Here is a 20,520-nt window from a genome sequence, read left to right as displayed (position 1 = left end):
GCAGCGTCCTCGAACCCCGTCCTCTCACCTCCCACATCCAGTCTGTCCTCGGATCCTGTCCCGGCTTTTCAAAGTGTGGAGATAGTTAATGATGTTAAGGGAAGTGCTTAAGTTCTTTTAGAGATGATAATGCTATCATGGTTATTTAAAAAAACACAGCCTTATCTTTTGGAGCTTGTTACTGAAATATTTGGAGATGGAATGATATGAAGTCCGGGGTTTCCTCTGGATCGCCAGGAAGGCCAGGATTCTCACTGAGAGGACGCATTACAACACCAGCTCCGAGCCTCCAGCCCTGAGTTTCTGGTTCAGCCAAGCCGGAAGGGGGGGGTGGGGGGAGGCTGGTAACTGGTATTGCTAACGCTGGGTGCTGCTGGCTGTCTGAAGGCCACACCTGAGGCTCTGATCTCAGGGGTGAGACGGGTGGGGGCAGTGAATGAAATAAGGAGTGAATGGAGCTAGCTGGTGTGGGGCTGGTGGTGCACGGTGTGTGGGTGCACACGGTTTATGACACTCACTCTGCTTTTCTTAGGAAATTTCCACGATAAAAGTGTGCGCGTGTGTTTCCAGAATTGGACTATTTCTCGGCACTCCGCTGCTGCATCACGGTCCCACTAGCGTGTCTGGCCTGAGCCATTGCCGGGCCTGCTAGCTGTCTCCTTGCTTTCTCCCCGAACCCCCCTGGGTTCTGTGCCCAGCATGGCAGCCTGCGTGAAACCCAAGGCTTTTTATGACCCAGAGGCTCTCTATAATGTGTCCCCCACGCCGACTCCTGCCACACACACTGGCCTCTCTGGCCCCAGGATGGCCAGGAATGCACGGGCCTCAGGGCCTTCGCACATGCTCCTTTGGGCCTGCAATGCTCCCTGCCCTCTCTTTGCTCAGCCTTCTCTGTCGTCTCCTTCAGGGTGGCATTCAGAAGTCACAATTGCGGCAAGGCCTTCTCAAACCATGAGATGTAAAGCTCCCCCCCACCCCCCTCACACACACACCACCTGACACCCCCCTTCCTTGCTCACTGTTTCTCCTTAGCCCATGCCTCTGTCTATCCTGTGCTTACTGCCCATGCCTGTCCGCCCTGGCAGGAAGCTTACAGGGTGCCCGGCACCAACTAGGCCTCCGTGGATGTGCCTCGGCAGCTCCCCTGCTCTAGGGTCCCACCCACCAGGGTGGCCTCCACTGTCACTCATCATCCATGGCACAGGGCCCTCCATTGCCAGCGCCCAGTGCCTGCCTGGCTGGCTCTAGTGTACGGGGATGGTGGCCTATTGGGCTCACTGCCAGGCCCCTGTGCCAGCCCCAGTAGGGGTGAATGGCAGCAGCCCAGGAGCAGGAGAGGATGGGAGAGTAGCCTAGAGGACTTCCCTCAGCAGGCTGGATGTTCACGGCCAATGGCAGGGGAAGCAAAGACATTCTCCCGAGGAAACCCACAGGAAATGAAGGAAGGTGTGGAGGACGGGAGCGCGCTATTTTGGAGGCATTAGCAGGACAGAAGTTGCAAACGGGCAGGCAAGTACCGTCTGCCCACACGGTGCTTAAAATAAGTGGGGTTGGTTGTCAGCAGCAAAAAATCAGCCCTGTCCCACTTCTCTGGAAAACCTGAGACCTGCGGGTACTGGGCTGGCATGGCTGTTGGGGGCCTCGGGCAGCACTGACCGCTGCCCCTCAGAGCGGGCGGGCGTGCCCTCTGGTCCCAGGGCCCCTTCCATCGGGGGCCTGCCCGCTGCTGGTAGGCACAGGGTCGGGAGCTGTCCTTAGGGGAGCAGGATGGGTTCTCCTTTTCCAAACCCAGGAGGACACGGAGTTGGGGGGGCCGGCAGGGGCCCGTGGTTTCGGAGCAGGCTGCCGGGGCGGCCAGGCCTGAGGCACGTGGGGCTGGGTCAGGGGGGTCCGAAGGAGCCGCTTATCGGGGAGACGGGGGCAGGGGGTGTGGGCCTTACAGGCTGGCTCACCAAGGGAAGCCATCACCCAGGGCTACGGCTCCAGCTGCGTCCCCACCACCCGCTGTTGAGGCCCCAGCTCTCACCCCAGAATGTGGGTCCGCAGAGAGGTCGTTCGTGGAGGGGAGGTCCTGCTGGGGCGGGTGAGGCCGTGTCCTCGTGCGAAGCGGACAGAGAGACCCTCGGGGAGAAGGCAGCCATGGGGCGAGGGAGGGAGGGAGGCCCCTCAAGCAGGGGCGGCGGCCACCCCGGAGCTGGGCGGCGGCAGGGAGGGCCCTGGAGCCCACAGAGGGGGCTGCCCCAGCCTCGCTTCCCGCCGCGCCCCCGGAGCGGTGGCCTGCGGTCGGCGTGGGCGGGCTTGTTTGCAGCCGTCCAGCTGCGGCAGGAAAACGCGCCCCTGGCAGGATGACCGCTGCCGGGCAGGCGGCTGAGTGGTCCCCGCGCGGCCGGCAGGAGGATGCTCGCGTCAGGAAGCCGGTCGGGGACAGGACTCGTGGGCCCCGGGGCCCCGGGGCAGGGCTTGAAGACCATCGGAGCGCCTTTTATTGGCGCTTGTTTCCTTGCCCAGGCCGGGTGGGGGGGGGGGTGTGCTCTGTGGCCTGTGACCCGTGGGCCGGGCGGCCCCCGTGTCCACAGCCTCTCCCGTGGGCCGTGCTGCGTGCGTCCAAGGTTGGATCTGACACTTCCTTTGAATCAGACAGAAGCGGTTCCTCCTCTTCTGTGTGGTGCCCACAGAGCTCCCCCCCCCCCCCCCCACCCCGTCCACAGTTCACAGCTGAGGGCCGGCCTGCAGAGGCGGGGGGTGTGTGTGGGGGGGTGCGCTGCAGGGAACCTCAGTAAAGCCCCTGGCTCAGGAACGTATAGATTGCATCAGGGTCATTCTCACGCATTTGTCCACTTGTCCCCTGACAGTGGTGACTGTGGTGTCCTTGGCAGTGCCCCTGAGGGTCCTTCCTTCGGTCAGCTTTGCTTTCCACCTGCTCTGGCCGAATTGGGGGGGGGGGTGTTTTCTGCTCATGCAGCTCCCCTTGGGGTTCACGCTACTGAGCCTGGGGTGTCCGGGTGCCCAGCCTCTGTGCAGCCCCCTGTGGGTGGACAGTTCCTGGGGGTGGGGTGGGCAGCAGACGAAGCCCCCGGCGGACGCACTTAGGAGGGCAGGCCCTCCGGCAGGGGACGGTGACCGCTGTGTCTGAGCACGTGGGCCCCGGGGCAGTGCCTGCTCCCCGCCCCAACCCAGTGCCTCCGGCCCGGCCCGCGGGGGTGCCCCTCGCTCGCTCCAGCCCTCCCCACCCCCCCACCCTCCACACACACACCCGGAAGCTGTGGGCGCTGCACAGAGCGAGCTTTTCGCGGGGAGGTCTAAATCTCTGCTGCCTGGCGATTCGCTGATGGTGAAACCTCAAACCTCCACACGCCTCGCCCGGCCGAGCCATTGTCTCTGCGTTTGCTTTTCCAGGGGCGGGGGCCGGGAGGCTGCGGGAGCGGGAGATTCCAGGGCCGCCGGCTGGCGCTGACGGTCTGTGCTGTGCTTTCCCCAGCGCCCGCGGAGAAGGAGGTCATCAGAGGCCAGTTCGGGAGGCTCACGGACGCCTACGGCTGCCTGGGACAGCTCCGGCTGGGGTCCGGTGAGTACCCCCACAGCGGCAGCTGGCAGCGCCGCCGGGCAGGGCCTCTTGTTAGTCTGGAAGGACTGCCAGGTCCGGGCGCTGCGTTTTAACCGTGTGATCTTTGGAATGTTTGTTTTGCTGGGCCTGCTCCTCCTCGCTGGGAAGTTCAAGGTGAGTGCAGCCAGCTCTCACCTGTCTGTGTTGCTTCTGGCCTTGGGTGCAAAGAAAGGTCCCCTTGGTGGTTTGCCCATCGGGATCTGAGCGTCAGTGTGTGTGTGTGTGTGTGTGTGTGTGTGTGTGTTTGGGGGGGGTGAATGGGGGTGTTTGTCACTGACAAGGGATCTGCACTCTGCCACAGGTCCCATGCCCCCTGGACAGGCTGGCCTGGGCATTGGTGGTGAGGAAAGCCAGCCACCAGGGCTGAGCGTCAGGCACTGGCAGGGGCTGGAGGAGGGGGAGCCACAGGGAAGGAAAGTGCATCACAAGTGGGGCCCCTGGTCTGGCTGGAGAAGGCAGAGGACTTAGAGGAGCAGGTGGCGGTCCTTGCCTGGTGTGACCTCGAGGGGCCACACGGTCAGCCAGGCGGCCTTGGGGCTTGTGCCCCCCGCCCCGGGCCACCGGGTCCCTCTGCACTCCTGGACCTCATGGGAAGCCTGGGGCACCGCGTCCCTCCCTGTCTCAGCCGGCTGGTCTGTGTGGGCCCGCCCGGGGCCATCAGTGAGTTCGGGGCCGAGGCCAGAGCTGGGTCAGCATGGGAAGGGCTGCGACTGACCTGCTTCAGGCGCGATGGCTCTCCCCAGCCCCGCACACATTTCCCACCCCCTCAGCCGGGGGCGTGCGGATGGAGGACGGGAAGCCACCAGAATGGCAATGGCGTTTTCTGGTCTTCTGGGGGCTGGTCTTGCCTGAACAATAGTGATGACAGTGGCAATTTCTTTTCTTTCTTTTTTTTTTTTTAATGTATTTTTATTGATTTTTTACAGAGAGGAAGAGAGAGGGATAGAGAGTTAGAAACATCGATGAGAGAGAAACATCGACCAGCTGCCTCCTGCACAGCCCCAACCAGGGATGTGCCCACAACCAAGGTATTTGCCCTTGACCAGAATCGAACCTGGGACCCTTCAGTCCGCAGACTGACGCTCCATCCACTGGCCGCACCGGTTTCAGAGACAGTGGCAATTTCTAAGCAGGCCGAGGAGAAGCACTGGGCTGCCCACCCACGGGCGAAGTGCTCTGATTGAGTCCGCTCCGTGCCAAGGACTCGATACACATTGTGTCCCTTAGTCCTGCAGAGCAGCAGTGGGGGCTGCCCCTTCACCGTTTTACAGCGAAGGAAGCGCCCCCACACTCTGCTGGGACTCACACCCGACCTGGCTGCCTCCAGCGCTTGCTTTTCCCGTAAAAACGTGCTGCCCGCCCCACCCCCAGCGGCCTTCCCGTGGCCCAGCCCCAGGCGTGATGCCGGAGGAGGCAGGTGGCCCTGCACGGTGCCTACCCTGCCCGCTCCCCCAACCCCCCCCTCCTCCCCACTGCTGACTGCTGGAACTGACTACCGCAGCTCTCCCGGCAGCCTGAGGGGGCGCTATTGTCACCCCGCTTCTCAGACAGAGACAAACTGGGGTGTGTGTGGAGTAGCAGAGGGGGACTTACCTGCTGTGCGTCATCTGGTCTGTGACACTTGTTCCTACGCTGTCACTTCCAGGCACTCGGGAGTGTTCCATGGCTGACATCTTACAGGGACCATTGGAAAGGTTTCTCTTGTGCTTAACGAAATGATCCCTTTTTTAAAATATATTTTTATTGATTTCAGGGAGGGAGGGAGGGAGAGAGAGAAACACCAATGCTGAGAGAAAATCATTGATCAGCTGCCTCCTTTACGCCCCCTACTGGGGATTGAGCCTGCAACCGGGCATGTGCCCTTGACTGGAATCAAACCTGGGACCCTTCAGTCCACGGTCTAACGCTCTAACCACTGAGCAAACCGGCCAGGGCTGAAGTGAACCTTAATTAATGCTCTGAGGGGGCCTAGGCTCAGTGCAGGGCCGGAACTGCCCAAGCTCAGGCAGTCCTGAAGCTGCAGCTCGGGTCCTGAGCCTTCTGGCCCCAGAGGCTGCTCTCCAACTCCAGGACGCTCTGTCCCAACGGGGCGGGAGTGAGCTTCCGAGTGCGAGGACAGCACCCCTCCTCCCAGGGAAAGCTGTGGGGCCGAGACGGGCAGGAGCCCGCTGGGGAGAGATCTCGGAGCCGAGTGCTCGGAGCTGAGCGCACAGCAGTGCCCGCAGAGGAGGCGGGGCCTGGCCCGGAATGAACGGCCTTGTGTCTGCTGTGACTCATGGGAGCCCAGTGCCAGGCTCCCTGCCAGGTGACAGGTGCCACAGCGCGGTGGGCGTGGGCCGTCACTGCAGGCTCGGGGCGCGGCAGCTCCAGCTTGGAGGTGGGCTTCGAGAAAAGAGTGCCTCAGTCAGTGCTGAGGTTTCAGAGAGGTTTGGTGAGTGTCACAAACTACGCAGGAGGTGAAGTGTTACGTGTGCAGTTCAGCGGCATTAAGAGCATTCCCAGTGTTGGGCCACAGTCCGTCTTCAGAACATTTCTTCTTCCCAAACTGAACTCGGCCATTAACCCCTCGATTTTGAGATGCACCGTCCGTCCTCCTCCTTGCCTGTCCAGGCTGCAGGCATTGGGGGTCAGAGGAGCTCCAGCTGACGGAGCTAGAAGACTCTCCTTGTCTTCGGACCTTGTGCTGTTATTTAACACAGTTTGTCCCTAGGCAAGGTGGAACTACACACTTCAAAGGCTTGCCAGTTTCGGGAACAGCCTACAGCTGTTCAGGTGTTTGGCCAACAGGAGGCAATAAAATGCCCTGAGCTGACTGGCAGTTAACAAAAATCCAAACCGGTTTGGCTCAGTGGATAGAACGTCAGCCTACGGCACATGTGTCAAACACAAGGCCCTCGGGCCAAATCCGTCCCTCCAGGCCTTGCAATGTGGCCCGCACCGCGCTGTCATCACTGCACTCCGCTGCGTTTCCATCACAATGACAGTTTATGACTGTTCAGTAAACCATTCGGCCCGCGATTTAGGCTGGATTTTAGATTTTGGCCCCTTCTCTGATTGAGTTCGACACCCCTAGCCTACGGACTGAAAGGTCCCAGGTTCGATTCTGGTCAAGGGCATGTACCTGGGTTGCGGGCACATCCCCAGTAGGAGGTGCAGCTGATCACATCCCCCAGTAGGAGGTGCAGCTGATCGATGTTTCTCTCTCATTGATGTTTCTAACTCTCTATCCCTCTTGTTTCCTCTCTGTAAAAAATCAATAATATATATATTTTAAATCATCCTATTCAGATTTGGGGGAAGTGCCGTTTAGCCGTTCCAACAGGTAAACTACATGTGACTCAACCCTGTTGAGCTCCCCAAGCTTCACCCACCTTTTGGTTTTAAAACTCTTGTAATTATTACATGCTGGGATTCGTTCTCGGCAGGGAGGAGGGTGGGAGGAGCTCCCCTGTCAGTGGGGAAGTGGGAGCCATGGAAGGAATCAGGTGGAGCAGGGAGGTCTGCCAGCAGGGGCGGTGGGGAGGCCACTCCAGTGACAGAGCTGGAGGACCCAGTGGCTGGAGGCCCTGAGCAGGTGTGGCTGAGAATTCAGGGGAGGGTGGCTTTGAGAGGTTTGGGGAAGAGGAGGTGGGTAGGGGGAGAGGGGGCGGGGCTGGGAAGGCTCCAGGCCCGGCACCCCTCAGCTCTGCTGGGCAGTGGAAGCGGGGGGGAGGGGAGGGAGGCTCGTTGGAGCACGTGCTGGCCAGGCCACGGGTCTGCATGGGCTGAGAATTTGCAAATATTTCTAACAGGCTCCCTCCCAGGTGGCGCCGCTGCTGGTCAGGGGGCCACGCTCAGCACCAGGCCCTGCACTGCAGGTCCCCGCGGCAGGGCGACTCCTAGACCCTGAGCGGAGGAATTGGAGGCGCGGGGCGGGGGCGGGGGGGTGAGAGGGGGGGGTCATGAGCAGGAAGGCACGTGGCTGCGGGAAACTGGGCCGCCTGGGCCCCGGGATGGCCAGCTGCCGCCACGGCCCTGAGCGCTTCTGTCCCATTTCCCCCCAGGTGACACGGCCCTGAGCTTCCTGGTTCTGGTGACGGGCTGCACGTCCGTGGGCAGGATCCCGGAGGCTGAAATCTACAAGATCACGGCCACGGACTTTCACCCCCTGCAGGCGGCGGCCCGGGAGGAGGAGCGGCTCCCGGCTCTCAGGAAGATCCTCAGCTCCGGCGTCTTCTACTTCTCCTGGCCCAGCCACGGCTTCGACCTCACCGTCCGGGCGCAGAAGCAGGGGGATGACAGCGACGAGTGGGGGCACCCCTTCTTTTGGTGAGGCCCGGGCCCCCCTCTCCCTTCTGCCCAGGTCTCCGGGCGGCGGGCCCTGGCGGGCACCTGCATCCATGACCTCCGCTTGGCATGGTCCCAGGGTCCCCGGTGACCCCGAGAGCAGAATCCGCGCCCACCCAGAGGGGCCCGAGACGCATTCTGACGCTGCAGGTCCAGGGACCAGCTCTGAGGAGCAGGCCCGGGAAGGGGGAGTCTGTGACTCACGGGGCACTGCGGGGACCAGCTGGAGCGTGCGGCCCTGAGGTGGCTGAGCCCACGGACCGAGGGTCTGTGTTCCCAGGGCACAGACCGTTTCAACCCCAGGCCGACAGGGGAGCAGAGGCCAGAAGTCCCTGAGGCCGTGACCTTCCACGGGAACATTGTAGGGCCAGAGGATGGCTGGGGCCTGGGTGCCACCCACACCCCCATGTAGCTTCCCTCCTCAGCCTCCTCCTGCCCGCGCTGTGGCCGGCGGCTCGAGCACACAAACAGGAAGACAGCAGAGAGTCCCTCTCGGAGGCTCAGTGGGGCTGGGGAGACTTTATCTTGATAGAGTCGAGAGGAAGCGGTGCCTGGGGCGGTGCCTGGCTGCTGGGCCGGACACCAGGGCCTGGTGTTTGGGCTCAGGGTGCACCCACTTCATTTCCTCACCCACCATTTGGGGTGCTGGGTCTGGCCCCATGTCTGGAGTCAGACGGGGTCCGTGCTGAACATGGCTGGTGAGTAGGGAGCGTGTGCGGTGGGGTGAAGTCGTTTTTCCGAACTGGTTATGGCCCCGCCCAGATGGCTTCCCGGAAAAGCCAGGCCCGGGAGGAAACACAAGGCTGACTTCCTCTCTGAGCCTCCTCCAGGGGTGTGTGGTGCCCGGCGGGCAGGCAGTGCTGCAGGCAGGCTTGTTCTGGGCTGTCCATTGGCCAGTCTCCTGCTGCTGCCTGGCTGGCGGCGGCCACCGCGGAGGCTTTGTCTAGATGCGGCGTGTGGGTGGCATGCACTGGTCCCCAGGCGGGCTCACTCTCTGAACTTGGGGGGTGGGGGGCGTGCAGGGAGGGAAACGGGTGTTTGCAAAGCAGTCCTGGTGACCCTCCTCCTTCAGGTAGACGGGCACTGAGGCTCTGAGAGTTAGGGATGGGGTTGGGGGTGTCCCAGCGCCCAGATGGAAGTGGCGGTGTCACGGCAGGAAGGCTGGCCTCAGTGGGGGGTCGCTGCTGCCTGGAGGAGCCACCTGCGACGTCAGGGCTCACAGCAGCTTCTCCAGAAGTGAGAGGGGGCTGCTGTCTTTGAGGAAGGCCAAGGACAGGGCCAGGCCTGCCGCTTCTGAACAAGTGGAGCATTGTGATCTAGATTTGCTTAATTACCGGCGAGGGAGAGGAGGAGAAAGGGAGGGGAGGAGAGGGAAGGGAAGAGGAGGGGAGGGAAGGGGGGTGTGGTGCCACGGGAAAGGTAGGGCCTTCATCAGGAGAGGCCCGGGCTGGCTGCCTGGGAAAACGACACCTGCTCCCGGCTCCATGCAGCCGCTTCCTGGCTCCCTGTGCCTCAGTTTGTCTGTCTGTGAAATGGGGTGAGGATCACATCCATCACACAGCATCATTTCGAGGAGGAAGGGAGTTCATCCATCCCGAGCACGTAGATGTGCCCTGTGCGCCGATGAGCGTGGGCTGCTGTCCCCTCCTCACCTGGGCTCTCTCTCCGGAAGCCCAGAGCCGTCCCCAGGCCGGGACACACAGTCAGGCTTTATTCCCATCGCACCCTCTTCTGTTTATTTGTGACGGCTTTGTCATCCACCTTTTCGGATTTGGATATAATTTCAATAAGCATGCATGTGTTTCGTAGGGTTAATCATTTGTCGTTATCTAATCACAAAACACGTGTTCCTTTTTTACTGATGGGCTTGCCCTGTAAAACGTGGAGGCCGCAGGTGTACACAGAGGCCCGCTGAGGTTCGCTGAGAGGCGATGGCTCCCACGCCAGGCATGGCTTCCCCTGGCGTGGCCACCGGCTGCGCCTCCGGGAGAGGCCTCCTGGCCCGCTCCCGCTGCACACGGAGTCTCGGCAGCCCAGACGCCCCGGGGTGGGGGGGACTGTGCGGGGGAGGCAGGTCGCCGGGCCCTCCCTGCCTCTCTGGGGCCGTCCCCGCAGGCGGCGAGGTGACCCGAGTGCGGTCTCCGCCCGCAGGAACCAGCTGCTGCACCTGCCGCTGCGGCAGCACCAGGTGAGCTGCCGGGACTGGCTGCTGAAGGTCATCTGCGGGGTGGTGGCCATCCGCACGGTGTACGCCGCGCACAAGCAGGCCAAGGCCTGCCTCATCTCCCGCATCGGCTGCGAGCGCGCCGGCGCCCGCTTCCTCACCCGCGGCGTCAACGACGCCGGCCACGTGGCCAACTTCGTGGAGACCGAGCAGGTCAGTGCCCGGCCGCGCTCGGAGGGAGGGGTGGGGGGAGCAGGGCAGTGCCCGGCCGCGCTCGGAGGGAGGGGTGGGGGGAGCAGGGCAGTGCCCGGGCCGTGGCTCAGAGGGGTGGGTGGAGCAGGGCAGTGCCCGGCCGCACTCGGAGGGGTGGGCGGAGCAGGGCAGTGCCCGGGCCGCACTCGGAGGGAGGGGTGGGGGGAGCAGGGCAGTGCCCGGGCCGTGCTTGGAGGGAGGGGTGGGGGGAGCAGGGCAGTGCCCGGCCGCGTTCGGAGGGAGGGGTGGGCAGAGCAGGGCAGTGCCCGGGCCGCACTCGGAGGGAGGGGTGGGGGAAGCAGGGCAGTGCCCGGCCGCGCTCGGAGGGGTGGGGGGCGCAGGGCAGTGCCCGGGCCGCGCTCGGAGGGAGGGGTGGGGGGAGCAGGGCAGTGCCCGGCCGCTGGCTGCACTCGGAGGGAGAGGTGGGGGGAGCAGGGCAGTGCCCGGCCGCGCTCGGAGGGAGGGGTGGGGGGCGCAGGGCAGTGCCCGGCCGCGCTCGGAGGGAGGGGTGGGGGGAGCAGGGCAGTGCCCGGCCGCGCTCGGAGGGAGGGGTGGGGGGAGCAGGGCAGTGCCCGGCCGCACTCGGAGGGAGGGGTGGGCGGAGCAGGGCAGTGCCCGGCTGCACTCGGAGGGAGGGGTGGGGGGAGCAGGGCAGTGCCCGGCCGCGCTCGGAGGGAGGGGGGGGGGGAGCAGGGCAGTGCCCGGCTGCTGGCTGCACTCGGAGGGAGGGGTGGGGGGAGCAGGGCAGTGCCCGGGCTGCTGGCCGTGCTCGGAGGGAGGGGTGGGGGGAGCAGGGCAGTGCCCGGCCGCGCTCGGAGGGAGGGGTGGGGGGAGCAGGGCAGTGCCCGGGCCGTGCTCGGAGGGAGGGGTGGGGGGAGCAGGGCAGTGCCCGGGCCGTGCTCGGAGGGAGGGGTGGGAGGAGCAGGGCAGTGCCCGGGCTGCTGGCCGCGCTCGGAGGGAGGGGTGGGGGGAGCAGGGCAGTGCCCGGCCGCGCTCGGAGGGAGGGGTGGGGGGAGCAGGGCAGTGCCCGGCCGCGCTCGGAGGGAGGGGTGGGCAGAGCAGGGCAGTGCCTGGGCCGTGGCTCAGAGGGGTGGGCAGAGCAGGGCAGTGCCTGGGCCGTGGCTCAGAGGGGTGGGGGGAGCAGGGCAGTGCCCGGCCGCGCTCGGAGGGAGGGGTGTCCGGAGCAGGGCAGTGCCCGGCCGCGCTCGGAGGGAGGGGTGGGCAGAGCAGGGCAGTGTCCGGCCGCGCTCGGAGGGAGGGGTGGGGGGAGCAGGGCAGTGCCCGGCCGCACTCGGAGGGAGGGGTGTCCGGAGCAGGGCAGTGCCCGGGCTGCTGGCCGTGCTCGGAGGGAGGGGTTGGCGGGCACATGTGGCTCCGGGAGGGGCATTCGGGGCGGCGTCTCACTCCAGCGGGAACGGAGCAGTCAGGGGGCTCTGCCTGCAGACGGGCATCTGGTTCAGGTCTCGCTGGGAAAGCACCGCTCACCGGGGTCCTGCAGGCAGCGCCGGCTCAGTGCTGGCTGAGCGGGCGTGCGGCCCGCCGGCCCCGGGTTTGACGCCTGAGGAGCGGAGGCAGGGTCCCGGAGGGTGGAGCTGGCCGTTCAGCAGAGAGCAGCCGAGGACCCATGAGCCAGCGGAAGCTAGAGGCCGTGAGGCTGAGGCCGGCACATGGCTCCTGGAAGGGAGAGGGAGGAAACCTCCCTGGGACCCTGTTTCATTCTGAACCAGCCAAAGCTGCGCCCTAGAAGCCGCCTCAGCGCCGGGCTGGGGAGGGGGAGGGGTGAAATGGCGTGTTCCGCAGCCGTGGCTCTGAGGGCCGTGGGCTGGGACCTTCTGCTGGGTTCTCAGTGACGAGTTCCCTAATCCCGGGCCTCGTTCCCGGGGCGGCTGGCTCAGCGCGGCTTCTCTGCCGGGCCGTGCGGAGGTGAGGCCGTTGCGGGCCGCAGGTGGAACACATCAGAGGCCCCGGGCGGCCCGGGTGCAGCACGTGGGGGTGTCAGGCTGCAGACACCTGTGTGCAGCAGAGGGGTTTCCCGGGGCCGCAGCCAGGGGCTTCAGCCCGGACCGGGGCGCCTGCCCGGCTCCCAGGCGCGAGAGGAGCAGTGTCCTCATGGAGAAACGCCGGCCAAGCCGCTTCTTTCTCGGCAGCCCGGCCGTGCGGCCCCAGGGCCCTCGGTCTGCTCGCCCTCACGGTGGCCAGCTGCCCCTCGGCTCCTTTGAGGTCGGTAGGAGGACGGTGGTCCGTGTTTGGACACAGGCGGCCAGCCCCTCGCCCAGTGCCTTTCCCTGTGGAGATCGGGGGATGGGACGGCCGCCCAGCAGCGTGGCCCCGGCCGGTGTGACTCCTGTAGTCTGGGCGGCCCGCGGGCCTGGCGTTCTGTCCTCCCTCAAATGACTAATGCATGCCGATCTGAGCGAGATCTAGCCGGCGGAACGCTACCCGGTAAGGGAGCAGGCTGGTGGGAGCGGAGAGGCCGGCGGCAGCGCCCGGCCGCCCTGCCAGGCCAGGGTAGAGTTACCAGATAAAGGGCAGAGCACCTGAGAGCCGCCGCGGCCACCCTCTCCGTCCTCTAAAGTCCCTCCCGGGCGGCCGGGAGCTGGTTCGCTCTGGAATAACGGGGGAGGGAGAGATGCCGTCTTCTCTGAGTGAGTATGGGCTTCCGTGCAGCGAGGGGCAGCTGTGCTGTGTGCTGACTCCGGGAGCGGCTGTGTGAGGACACGGTGGCGCGGGGCCAGGGCCAACTACAAGTTCAAGTCTTGGCCCCGGTGGCAAGTGCAGGGCTGACGAGAGCCCTCCACGGCGCCGTTGGCCGCAGCCTGTTCGCTTCATCCATGCAGCCCTTCCCCAGGTGCCTCCTCTGCTCGCCGATGGACAGTGGGCTGAGGGCCCTGACAGGCGGGGCCTTGCTGGGAGTGCAGGGCGCTCGGCCGCTGCACAGCCTGAGGCCGGTGGGCAGCCAGCAGGCGGGAGGGCGCCCGCAGGCCGCGGGGAGCACAGGCCTGACGTCCGCGGCCGCCCCCTCCCGGTGTCCGGTCTCAGGCGGCCGGATCCCGTTACCCGCCTGGACGTTGGGTTTCACTGAAGAACACTTCCCTTTGTGTCTCTGTGGTGCAGACGATCTACATGGATGATGGTGTGTCGTCTTTCGTCCAGATCAGAGGCTCCGTCCCGCTGTTTTGGGAGCAGCCGGGGCTCCAGGTAGGTCATAAAAGGCCCGTGCGCGTGTGTTCCTGTTCGCCCTGCCTTCTGTCCCCCTCGGCTGTGGTTGGTTTCTGTCAACATGTTCTTTCATGGCAGTTTCTGGCCTTTTCCCACAGCGCAATCCGGCTGACCCGGCGTGTGTGTGTGTGTGTGTGTGTGTGTGTGTGTGTGTGTGGTGTGTGTGTGTGTGTGCGCGTGTGTATATGGTGTGTGTGTGTGTATGATGTGTGTGTGTGGTGTGTGTGTGTGTGTGTGTGTGCGCGTGTGTATATGGTGTGTGTGTGTATGATGTGTGTGTGTGGTGTGTGTGTGTGTGTGTGTGGTGTGTGTGTGTGTGTGTGGTGTGTGTGTGTGGTGTGTGTGTGGTGTGTGTATGGTGTGTGTATGGTGTGTGTATGTGTGGTGTGTGTATGGTGTGTGTGGGTGTGTGTGTATGATGTGTGTGTGTGATGTGTATGCAGAAACATATGCCTTGTGTGTAATGTTCCCATCGTGAGCCCACTGTTGATGCACCTGCAGGGAGAAGTCTTGCTGATAGGGAGCTTCTAGTATAATTGAGTTGAATCACCTTGTTAGCCCCCAGATTCTGTGCACGAGGCTGTTAAAGGCGTTGGGAGTTGGCATTACAGGGGCCCGTTGTGCGGCCACGTGAGAATTGCACAGAGTCTTCTCGTGGTTTCTAAAAATACCCCTGCCACCCACAACAGCGCTCTGGCCAGCGCCGAGGTTTTGGCATCTGCCTCCTGGGGAGAGTTTGGGTGCCGTGTGCCAAGCGCACATTTGCTGTCCACGGACTGGCACTGCCTCGTTCACAGCTCCTACTCGAGGGAGTGGGCAGCGCCCCTGTGGGGGTCCTGAGGTTCCTCAGCACCATCCGACCGTCCACCATCCGACCGTCCTTCTGGCCTGAGCGTCGCTGTGCGCTCAGCAGGCCTCCCGCCCGGCCTCGGTCCCGTGGCTCCCGTGACAGCGGTTCGGGTGACCGAGGAGGCTCAGGCATCTCCCAGGACCATGGGGTGTCGGGCAGGGCTGGGTCTCCCCGGCCCTTGCCGTGACCCGGTGTCACTGTAGGCGCCTTGTCCTCCAGTCTGTCTCATGCTGCCGGGCAGCCCCGTCAGCTCTGCGGCTGAGATGGCCGGTGAGCGTCACCTGGTCTGAGTCCCGGGAGGGAAGCCTCCCAGCACCCGCCTGCGGGTAAGGATGGAACGGCTGAGCGGCTGGGACAGCCGGGGGCGGCAAGTGGCGGCAGAGCGGCCCCCCAAGCGGGGTTATAAGGCGGAGAACCCCTGGCGTGCATCCCACAGCGGGTGTGCAGAGCTGGCTGAGACACAGTGACATTCCAAGAACCTCGCCCGTGTGGAGCGAGCGAGCCAGTGGTTCTCGTGCGTTCACAGAGCCGTGTAGCCATCATGGAATCTAACGTCAGACATTTCGTCACAGCTCAAACCCTGTCCCCGCGGGCAGTGGCTCCCCGTTCCCTCCCATCGCTCCTCGCGGCCAAAGCAACTGAGTCTCCATCGAGAGGCCCCTTCTGGCCCATCCGCAGAGGGACACTGGGCTTTCCTTAGGTTTGGGGATTTCCCTCTGCAGCTTCTGCAGCTCTGTAGAAGGAGACAGTCAGACATCAGAGGAGCAGGGTGCAGAAGGGAGGAGGGAGACCGCGTTTAAGAAACCCTCACGTTGGGGGGATGATCCTGTAGCACTGTTAGATCCTAACACCGGTGCTTCTCCGGAAGCTGCATGCGTGTTCCTTCAAACACATCCCAAAAGCTCTGTGTCGGTGAACCTGATGACCTCTGAGTCTGATGTGCGCCTGCATCCTCCGAGTACATCCCTCCTCCCAGGGGAGCACCAGGGACCCGCAGGCCCTGCTCAGCGGGCAGGGCCTCCCTCACGGATAGATGCTGGCTGTTCTCCATGGGGACCTCCCCCCTTCCTTCTTCGCTTGGGTTATAAGCACAGAGGTGTGGGGTGAATAGCTTGCATTTTAAGTTGCACTGTTGCCCCTCTTGAGGCTGCCCCAGGGAACCTGAGTCTTGAGGGCCCAGAGCAGGATGGGGGAAGGGGAAGGGGTGGGTATGGGCAGAGAGGACTGTGGGATACTGATTCCTGTGCGACTTTTCATAGGAACGGTACCCTCGTTAGGAAGCCCGGGGTCCTGAGGCCATTTCCAGCCACCGTGTACCTTTCACAGTCCATCCTCACCAGGTCAGGGGGTTGCACAGTTTATAAGCAGCCACATGGACGTTTTACCCTCAAGGCTCACCGCTCTCCCGGAGGGTCAGTTACAGGGACTGTCCTTTACATACCGCGTGTCTGTGGAAGACTTTGCCCCTTGTGTCAGGTAAGAACCTCCCTCCCCCGTCACTGCACACAGGGACCGTGTCTTGCACCGGCGAGTTAGTCCGAGTTCTGAAGCTCCTGTGCCGCCCCAGCGGGGAGGGTGCGGGTCGGTGAGCGCCTCTGCTGTTCCCACCGGACCCGCCTCCCCGTCAAACCGCTGAGCCGTGTGCTGTGCTCATTTGTGTGGTCCCACTTTCCTTTGTTCCAGAACGTGAGATGGCTCAGAGGACAACCGCTTCAGAAATGACGCAGAGGGTGGGGTGAGGGGGGATACAGCGAGCACGGACTGGAGCCGAGATAGTTGCACACGCGTGTTGCCCGTGGGTTTGCGTGCTTGCTGCGTGTGAGGCAGCCGTCCCAGGAACGAGGCCACGTTTCCTGTGTTTCAGAGCATAGAGCCCGTGAACTCACACAGACCCACGTTCTACCCAAGTTCTGGTTCTCTCAGGATCCATATTCCGTTTAAAATTGAATTTTTGGGGTGACATCAGTGGATAGAAGTATATAGGTTTCATGTATACCATACCTAAAGGCATCTGTACTGTATGCTGACCTTCCCAAGTCAGCCTCCTCCCATCACCATTTATCCCCCTTTACTCTTTACCCTCCTCCCTTTCCGCTGGGAATCACCACACTGTGTATGTCCATGGGGAATCATACCTTTGTGAAAAGTTCTAATCTCAAAAAAAGAAAAAAGAAAAAAGTTCTTATCACAGAAGAATGTACTTATCTCAAAAATATTATCTCAAAAAATGTTCTCATTTCAAACTAGAAGTTCTTATCTCAAAAACAGTAGAGAAGTTCTTATCTTGGCTAAGCCTCAGCTTCCTCTTCTGTTGTGTGGAGTAAACAATACCCACCTCTGGGTAATGGAGAGGACTGGGAGTCTGAACTGAGCTCGGCAGCTAGACCCTGGAAAGCCCCGGGAATGGTAGCTGTTAACGTAGGAACGTAAATTATGACATCCAGGAGGGGCAGCTCAGGCTGCAGGGCTGGTTGCCTCTGGCCAGAGAATGAGATTCCTCCCCGAGGCGGACAGGCAGGTGCCTCAGTCTCTCAGGAGCTGCACCAGGGAAGTCTTCTGGGCTGTTCCGTCTCCCAGCCTCAGACACCCCAGAGCAGGCCATCTGTTTGTCCCACAGACACTCACTGAGCATCTGTGGATACGCAGGCAAAGCCCCTGGCGCCAGACACAGACGGGGTTTAGTTTGGGGAAAGAGGACTGGCTCAGCAGGGCTCAGCACTCACTGGCCCGCTGCGAGGAAGGGTTCCGGGGGTGGGTGACGCGGTGCTGTCCCTGGACTTGGAGCTGGTGTGTGAGCTGGGAGCAGGGCTCAGCACTCACTGGCCCGCTGCGCGGAAGGGTTCCGGGGGTGGGTGACGTGATTAGCTGCAAGTGAGGTGGGGTTTAGTTTGGGGAAAGAGGACTGAAGGTGAAGACACCAGGTGGGAAGTCTCAGCGATCCAGGTGAGACGCTGGCAGCCTTAACTGGGGGCGGGGCGGGGGTGCCCGGGGATTCGCAGATGCCCTTTGTGATCGTGGGGCCCTCTCGGGGGCCGGCGTGGACTCAGGTCTGACTCGCACAGCCAGGTGTCCTCCAGGTCTTGCCCCGAGGTGTGTGGTCTGTAGGACTGAAGTGGCCACTCCAGACAGGAGGGATTGTCCAACGTCTACCTGGCCAGGGGGAGGAGGATGGCCGATGGAGAAGGAGGGGAGGCCCAATAAAGCATCACAGTCGGTTCCAACTGTGGCTTCACTCCAGCCCCGACCGAAGGCGCCCAACACCGGGCGGCCTCAGGACCAGCTGACACCAGAGTGGAGGAGGCAGGATGTGAGGCTTGAATCAAAGAATGTGGGAGGAAGGATGACCTCCTGAGAGAATGCAGCCTGAGGCCATGATATCTAGGGAAGGGGAAAGGGGTAAGCTGGGCCTGGTCACAGTGCCCATGGCTGGGCAAGCATGGACAAAGCTCCTCCCCCCACCGCCCCCAGCTGCTCATTTCCTACCACCTTCTCAGCTCACAGGCATTTGCAATCTGAGCTAAAAGGAATGGAGGGAGAAGATGAGTCAAAACCAGTGCTGCTCAGACTGCAGTGCTTGTGCACATGCGCAGACACGTGCAGACATGCACAGACACGTGCCCATGCATGCAGGAGTCATCTGGCCGGCCCTTTAAACAGATGATGCTGCGGGTCTAGAGACCACACTTTGAGGACTGCTGGGGTCAGGGATCCTGACTGCCCTGGTCACTCTCTGGACAGTGCCCTCGACTTCTTAGTGCCCCCAGGAGGGTTTGTGGTCAGCAGGGACCTTGGACTAAGTGCTGTCGGGACAGAACATGCCCTCGGCGGTCCTGCCTGGCCCTGTCCACAGGGAAGGGTGTCAGAGGCAGCTGAGAGAGAAGCCAGGGGCATCGGAAGGAATGGTCACTGGCGGGTGGGCCCTGCGCGCCCTGGCCGTGGGCTGCCGCCTCCCGGCTGGGCCCACCGCCCTGGCCCGCTGCGGTGCCATCTTCCTCCAGTACACGGCTCTTTCTCGGTAAGGAGGGGCACCGTTTCCATCAGATTCCTGTTCCTTGTCCTGCAGGCTTGTTCATGAGCTGGAACCCCGATGGTTTCATCCAGGGCAGGGAACTTGGGGTCTTCCTATGGTGCCCGTGCTGTGTAGACGTGGGTGTCGGGGTGCGCTCGCTAACTCCGTCCTGGGCTGGTTATGCAACTTGTCGTGGGATCCAGGCAGTGTTTACAGTGGGAGGGATTTCGAGCACAGAGGTGGGACACTCCTGGTGCAGTCATCGTGACTGACATTTCTACTGTTTAGACGAAGAAACTGTGGGCTGTGACTGGGCGAGGGGGGAGGGGAGGGGGGATGTGTTCAGTAATAAAACTGTCACAACTAAAATCTAGGCCTTTGAGCCAGTTTCTCCATCCTCCCCTCACTGCGTTCCCATGGGAACGAGTCTAAAAACAGCCGCAGTATCCCTGAGGCCGGGGAGACTTCTTGCATGACTGGCAGACTGGCAGACAGACGGACACAGCCCCTGCTCTTGGGTCTCAGCGCTCGGGGTCTCCGAGGGTGGCTGAAAGGATCCCGTTTTCCCGGGTGCCTTCCTTGTAAATCCAGAAAACAGACGGGAGCCCACTTGCCTCGGAGGCAGGGCAGAGCGGCTTCTCAGGGCCTGGCTGTGATGGTTTTTCCTCAGCCCGGTGGCCTCAGCCCTGAGGAAAGGGCAGAGGAACTCAGCCCCCAGACGCGGGCACACAACCACGGGGAGACAAACAGTCCAGGACAGTGGTCGGCAAACTCATCAGTCAACAGAGCCAAATATCAACAGCCCAACGATTGAAATTTCTTTTGAGAGCCAAATTTTTTTAAACAACTTCTTCAAAATAGACTCACCCAGGCCATGGTATTTTGTGGAAGAGCCACACTCAAGGGGCCAAAGAGCCGCATGTGGCTTGCGAGCCGCAGTTTGCCGACCACGGGTATAGACACATGGATTCTCGTTTTGCTGTCCAGGTTACAATCCGTTATTGTCCTCAAATTGTCCCAGAAATGTTCAGAGAGAGCCCGTCCAGCGGGCTGCAGCAGCCACACGCTAGCTTCACGTTTTTAAACTTCCAGTGTCTAATAGGTAGCTCTGAGTAACAGGTAGCTATAACTCAAGCGTCAGGGCCGCCCCACCGAGGGCCCCGTAGCTGTAGAGGATGCGGGGACAGTGGTCTCTCCCGTTGGCTTAGCTGTCCTCTCACCACGGGGGTTTGTGGGTCTGTCGCAGCCTCGTGGTCGTACCCTGGAGGTTCCCGCTGTCTGTGGGAGAATTTGAGTGGCATGGTCCGCGCTGTGCTCAGAGCCCCCCTCGGGCTGAGGGACCTGAGTTCGGGTCTGGCCATCCTGCGTTTGGAGGAGCCACATCGGGGCTGGGAATGGGCCGCTGGAGACTGGGCTGCCAGAGACAGGGAGTGGGGACCACTTCTGGGTTCAGGGCAGCAGGCGTCACAGGTTATTTCTCTTTACGTTTTAGGTTGGCTCACATCATCTGAGGCTCAACAGAGGCCTGGAAGCCAACGCCCCTGCTTTCGACAGGTAAGGCCGTCGTGTCACCTCCTCCCAGCAGACTGCACAAAGGAGACAGCAGGAAGGGAGAGAGAGAGAGAGAGAGTGTGTGTGTGTGTGTGTGTGTGTGTGTCCGTCCCGCATCTGACCTTGCCCTTTACTTTGTTCCTGTATGCAAAGTGAGGTTTGTACCTGCGCTCAGGTCTCCCTGAGGCTCAGTAATAAATGCTCAGGTAGGATGTAGAATTATTTTATCTTATCAGTTCCTCCTGTGGTGAAGCTGGGCTCCTCTGAATCACAGGGTATTTGTAGCTGTTTGTGTTCATTTTAAAAGTAATATATTCCCAGGTCTGATGTCACCACATAGAATGGTATAAAGTGAGAAGTCGACGCAGTACCCTAGCTCCCAGTTCTCACTGCTTTTTATGTATCGTTCTAGAAAAAAGCTGGCATATACGTAGTTCATGTTATAAAACACAAATTGGACCATAACACACTAAATAGCTTGCAACTTTAACCTGTACTATTAACTTGAACTTGAAGAATTAATAGCTTCCTAGAATGTCTGCTGT

At 62.0% G+C, this 20,520-nt stretch overlaps 1 protein-coding gene across 12 annotated transcripts in view; it reads left to right on the top strand.

The window, feature by feature from the left end:
* The window catches only part of SYNJ2 (synaptojanin 2), a 76,917-nt gene that overhangs the window by 19,594 nt on the left and 36,803 nt on the right, over window positions 1-20,520 (top strand). For 8 of the 12 annotated variants that reach the window (XM_045572838.1, XM_045572837.1, XM_045572836.1 and 5 more), the window contains exons 2-6: window positions 3,479-3,565; window positions 7,648-7,912; window positions 10,082-10,307; window positions 13,461-13,544; window positions 19,917-19,978. In XM_045572838.1, coding sequence (XP_045428794.1) covers window positions 3,479-3,565; window positions 7,648-7,912; window positions 10,082-10,307; window positions 13,461-13,544; window positions 19,917-19,978 — 724 coding nt within the window. Of the gene's footprint in view, window positions 1-3,478; window positions 3,566-7,647; window positions 7,913-10,081; window positions 10,308-13,460; window positions 13,545-19,916; window positions 19,979-20,520 lie in introns of those variants that run through there. The other 4 variants (XM_045572835.1, XM_036413459.2, XM_036413462.2 and 1 more) reach the window with 4 other exon arrangements.

Source organism: Pipistrellus kuhlii, unplaced genomic scaffold (genome assembly GCF_014108245.1).
Source record: "Pipistrellus kuhlii isolate mPipKuh1 unplaced genomic scaffold, mPipKuh1.p scaffold_m20_p_5, whole genome shotgun sequence".
Lineage (NCBI taxonomy): Eukaryota > Metazoa > Chordata > Mammalia > Chiroptera > Vespertilionidae > Pipistrellus > Pipistrellus kuhlii.
Note: the sequence above shows the minus strand (reverse complement) of the source record. Positions and strands in the feature narration are given on the sequence as shown.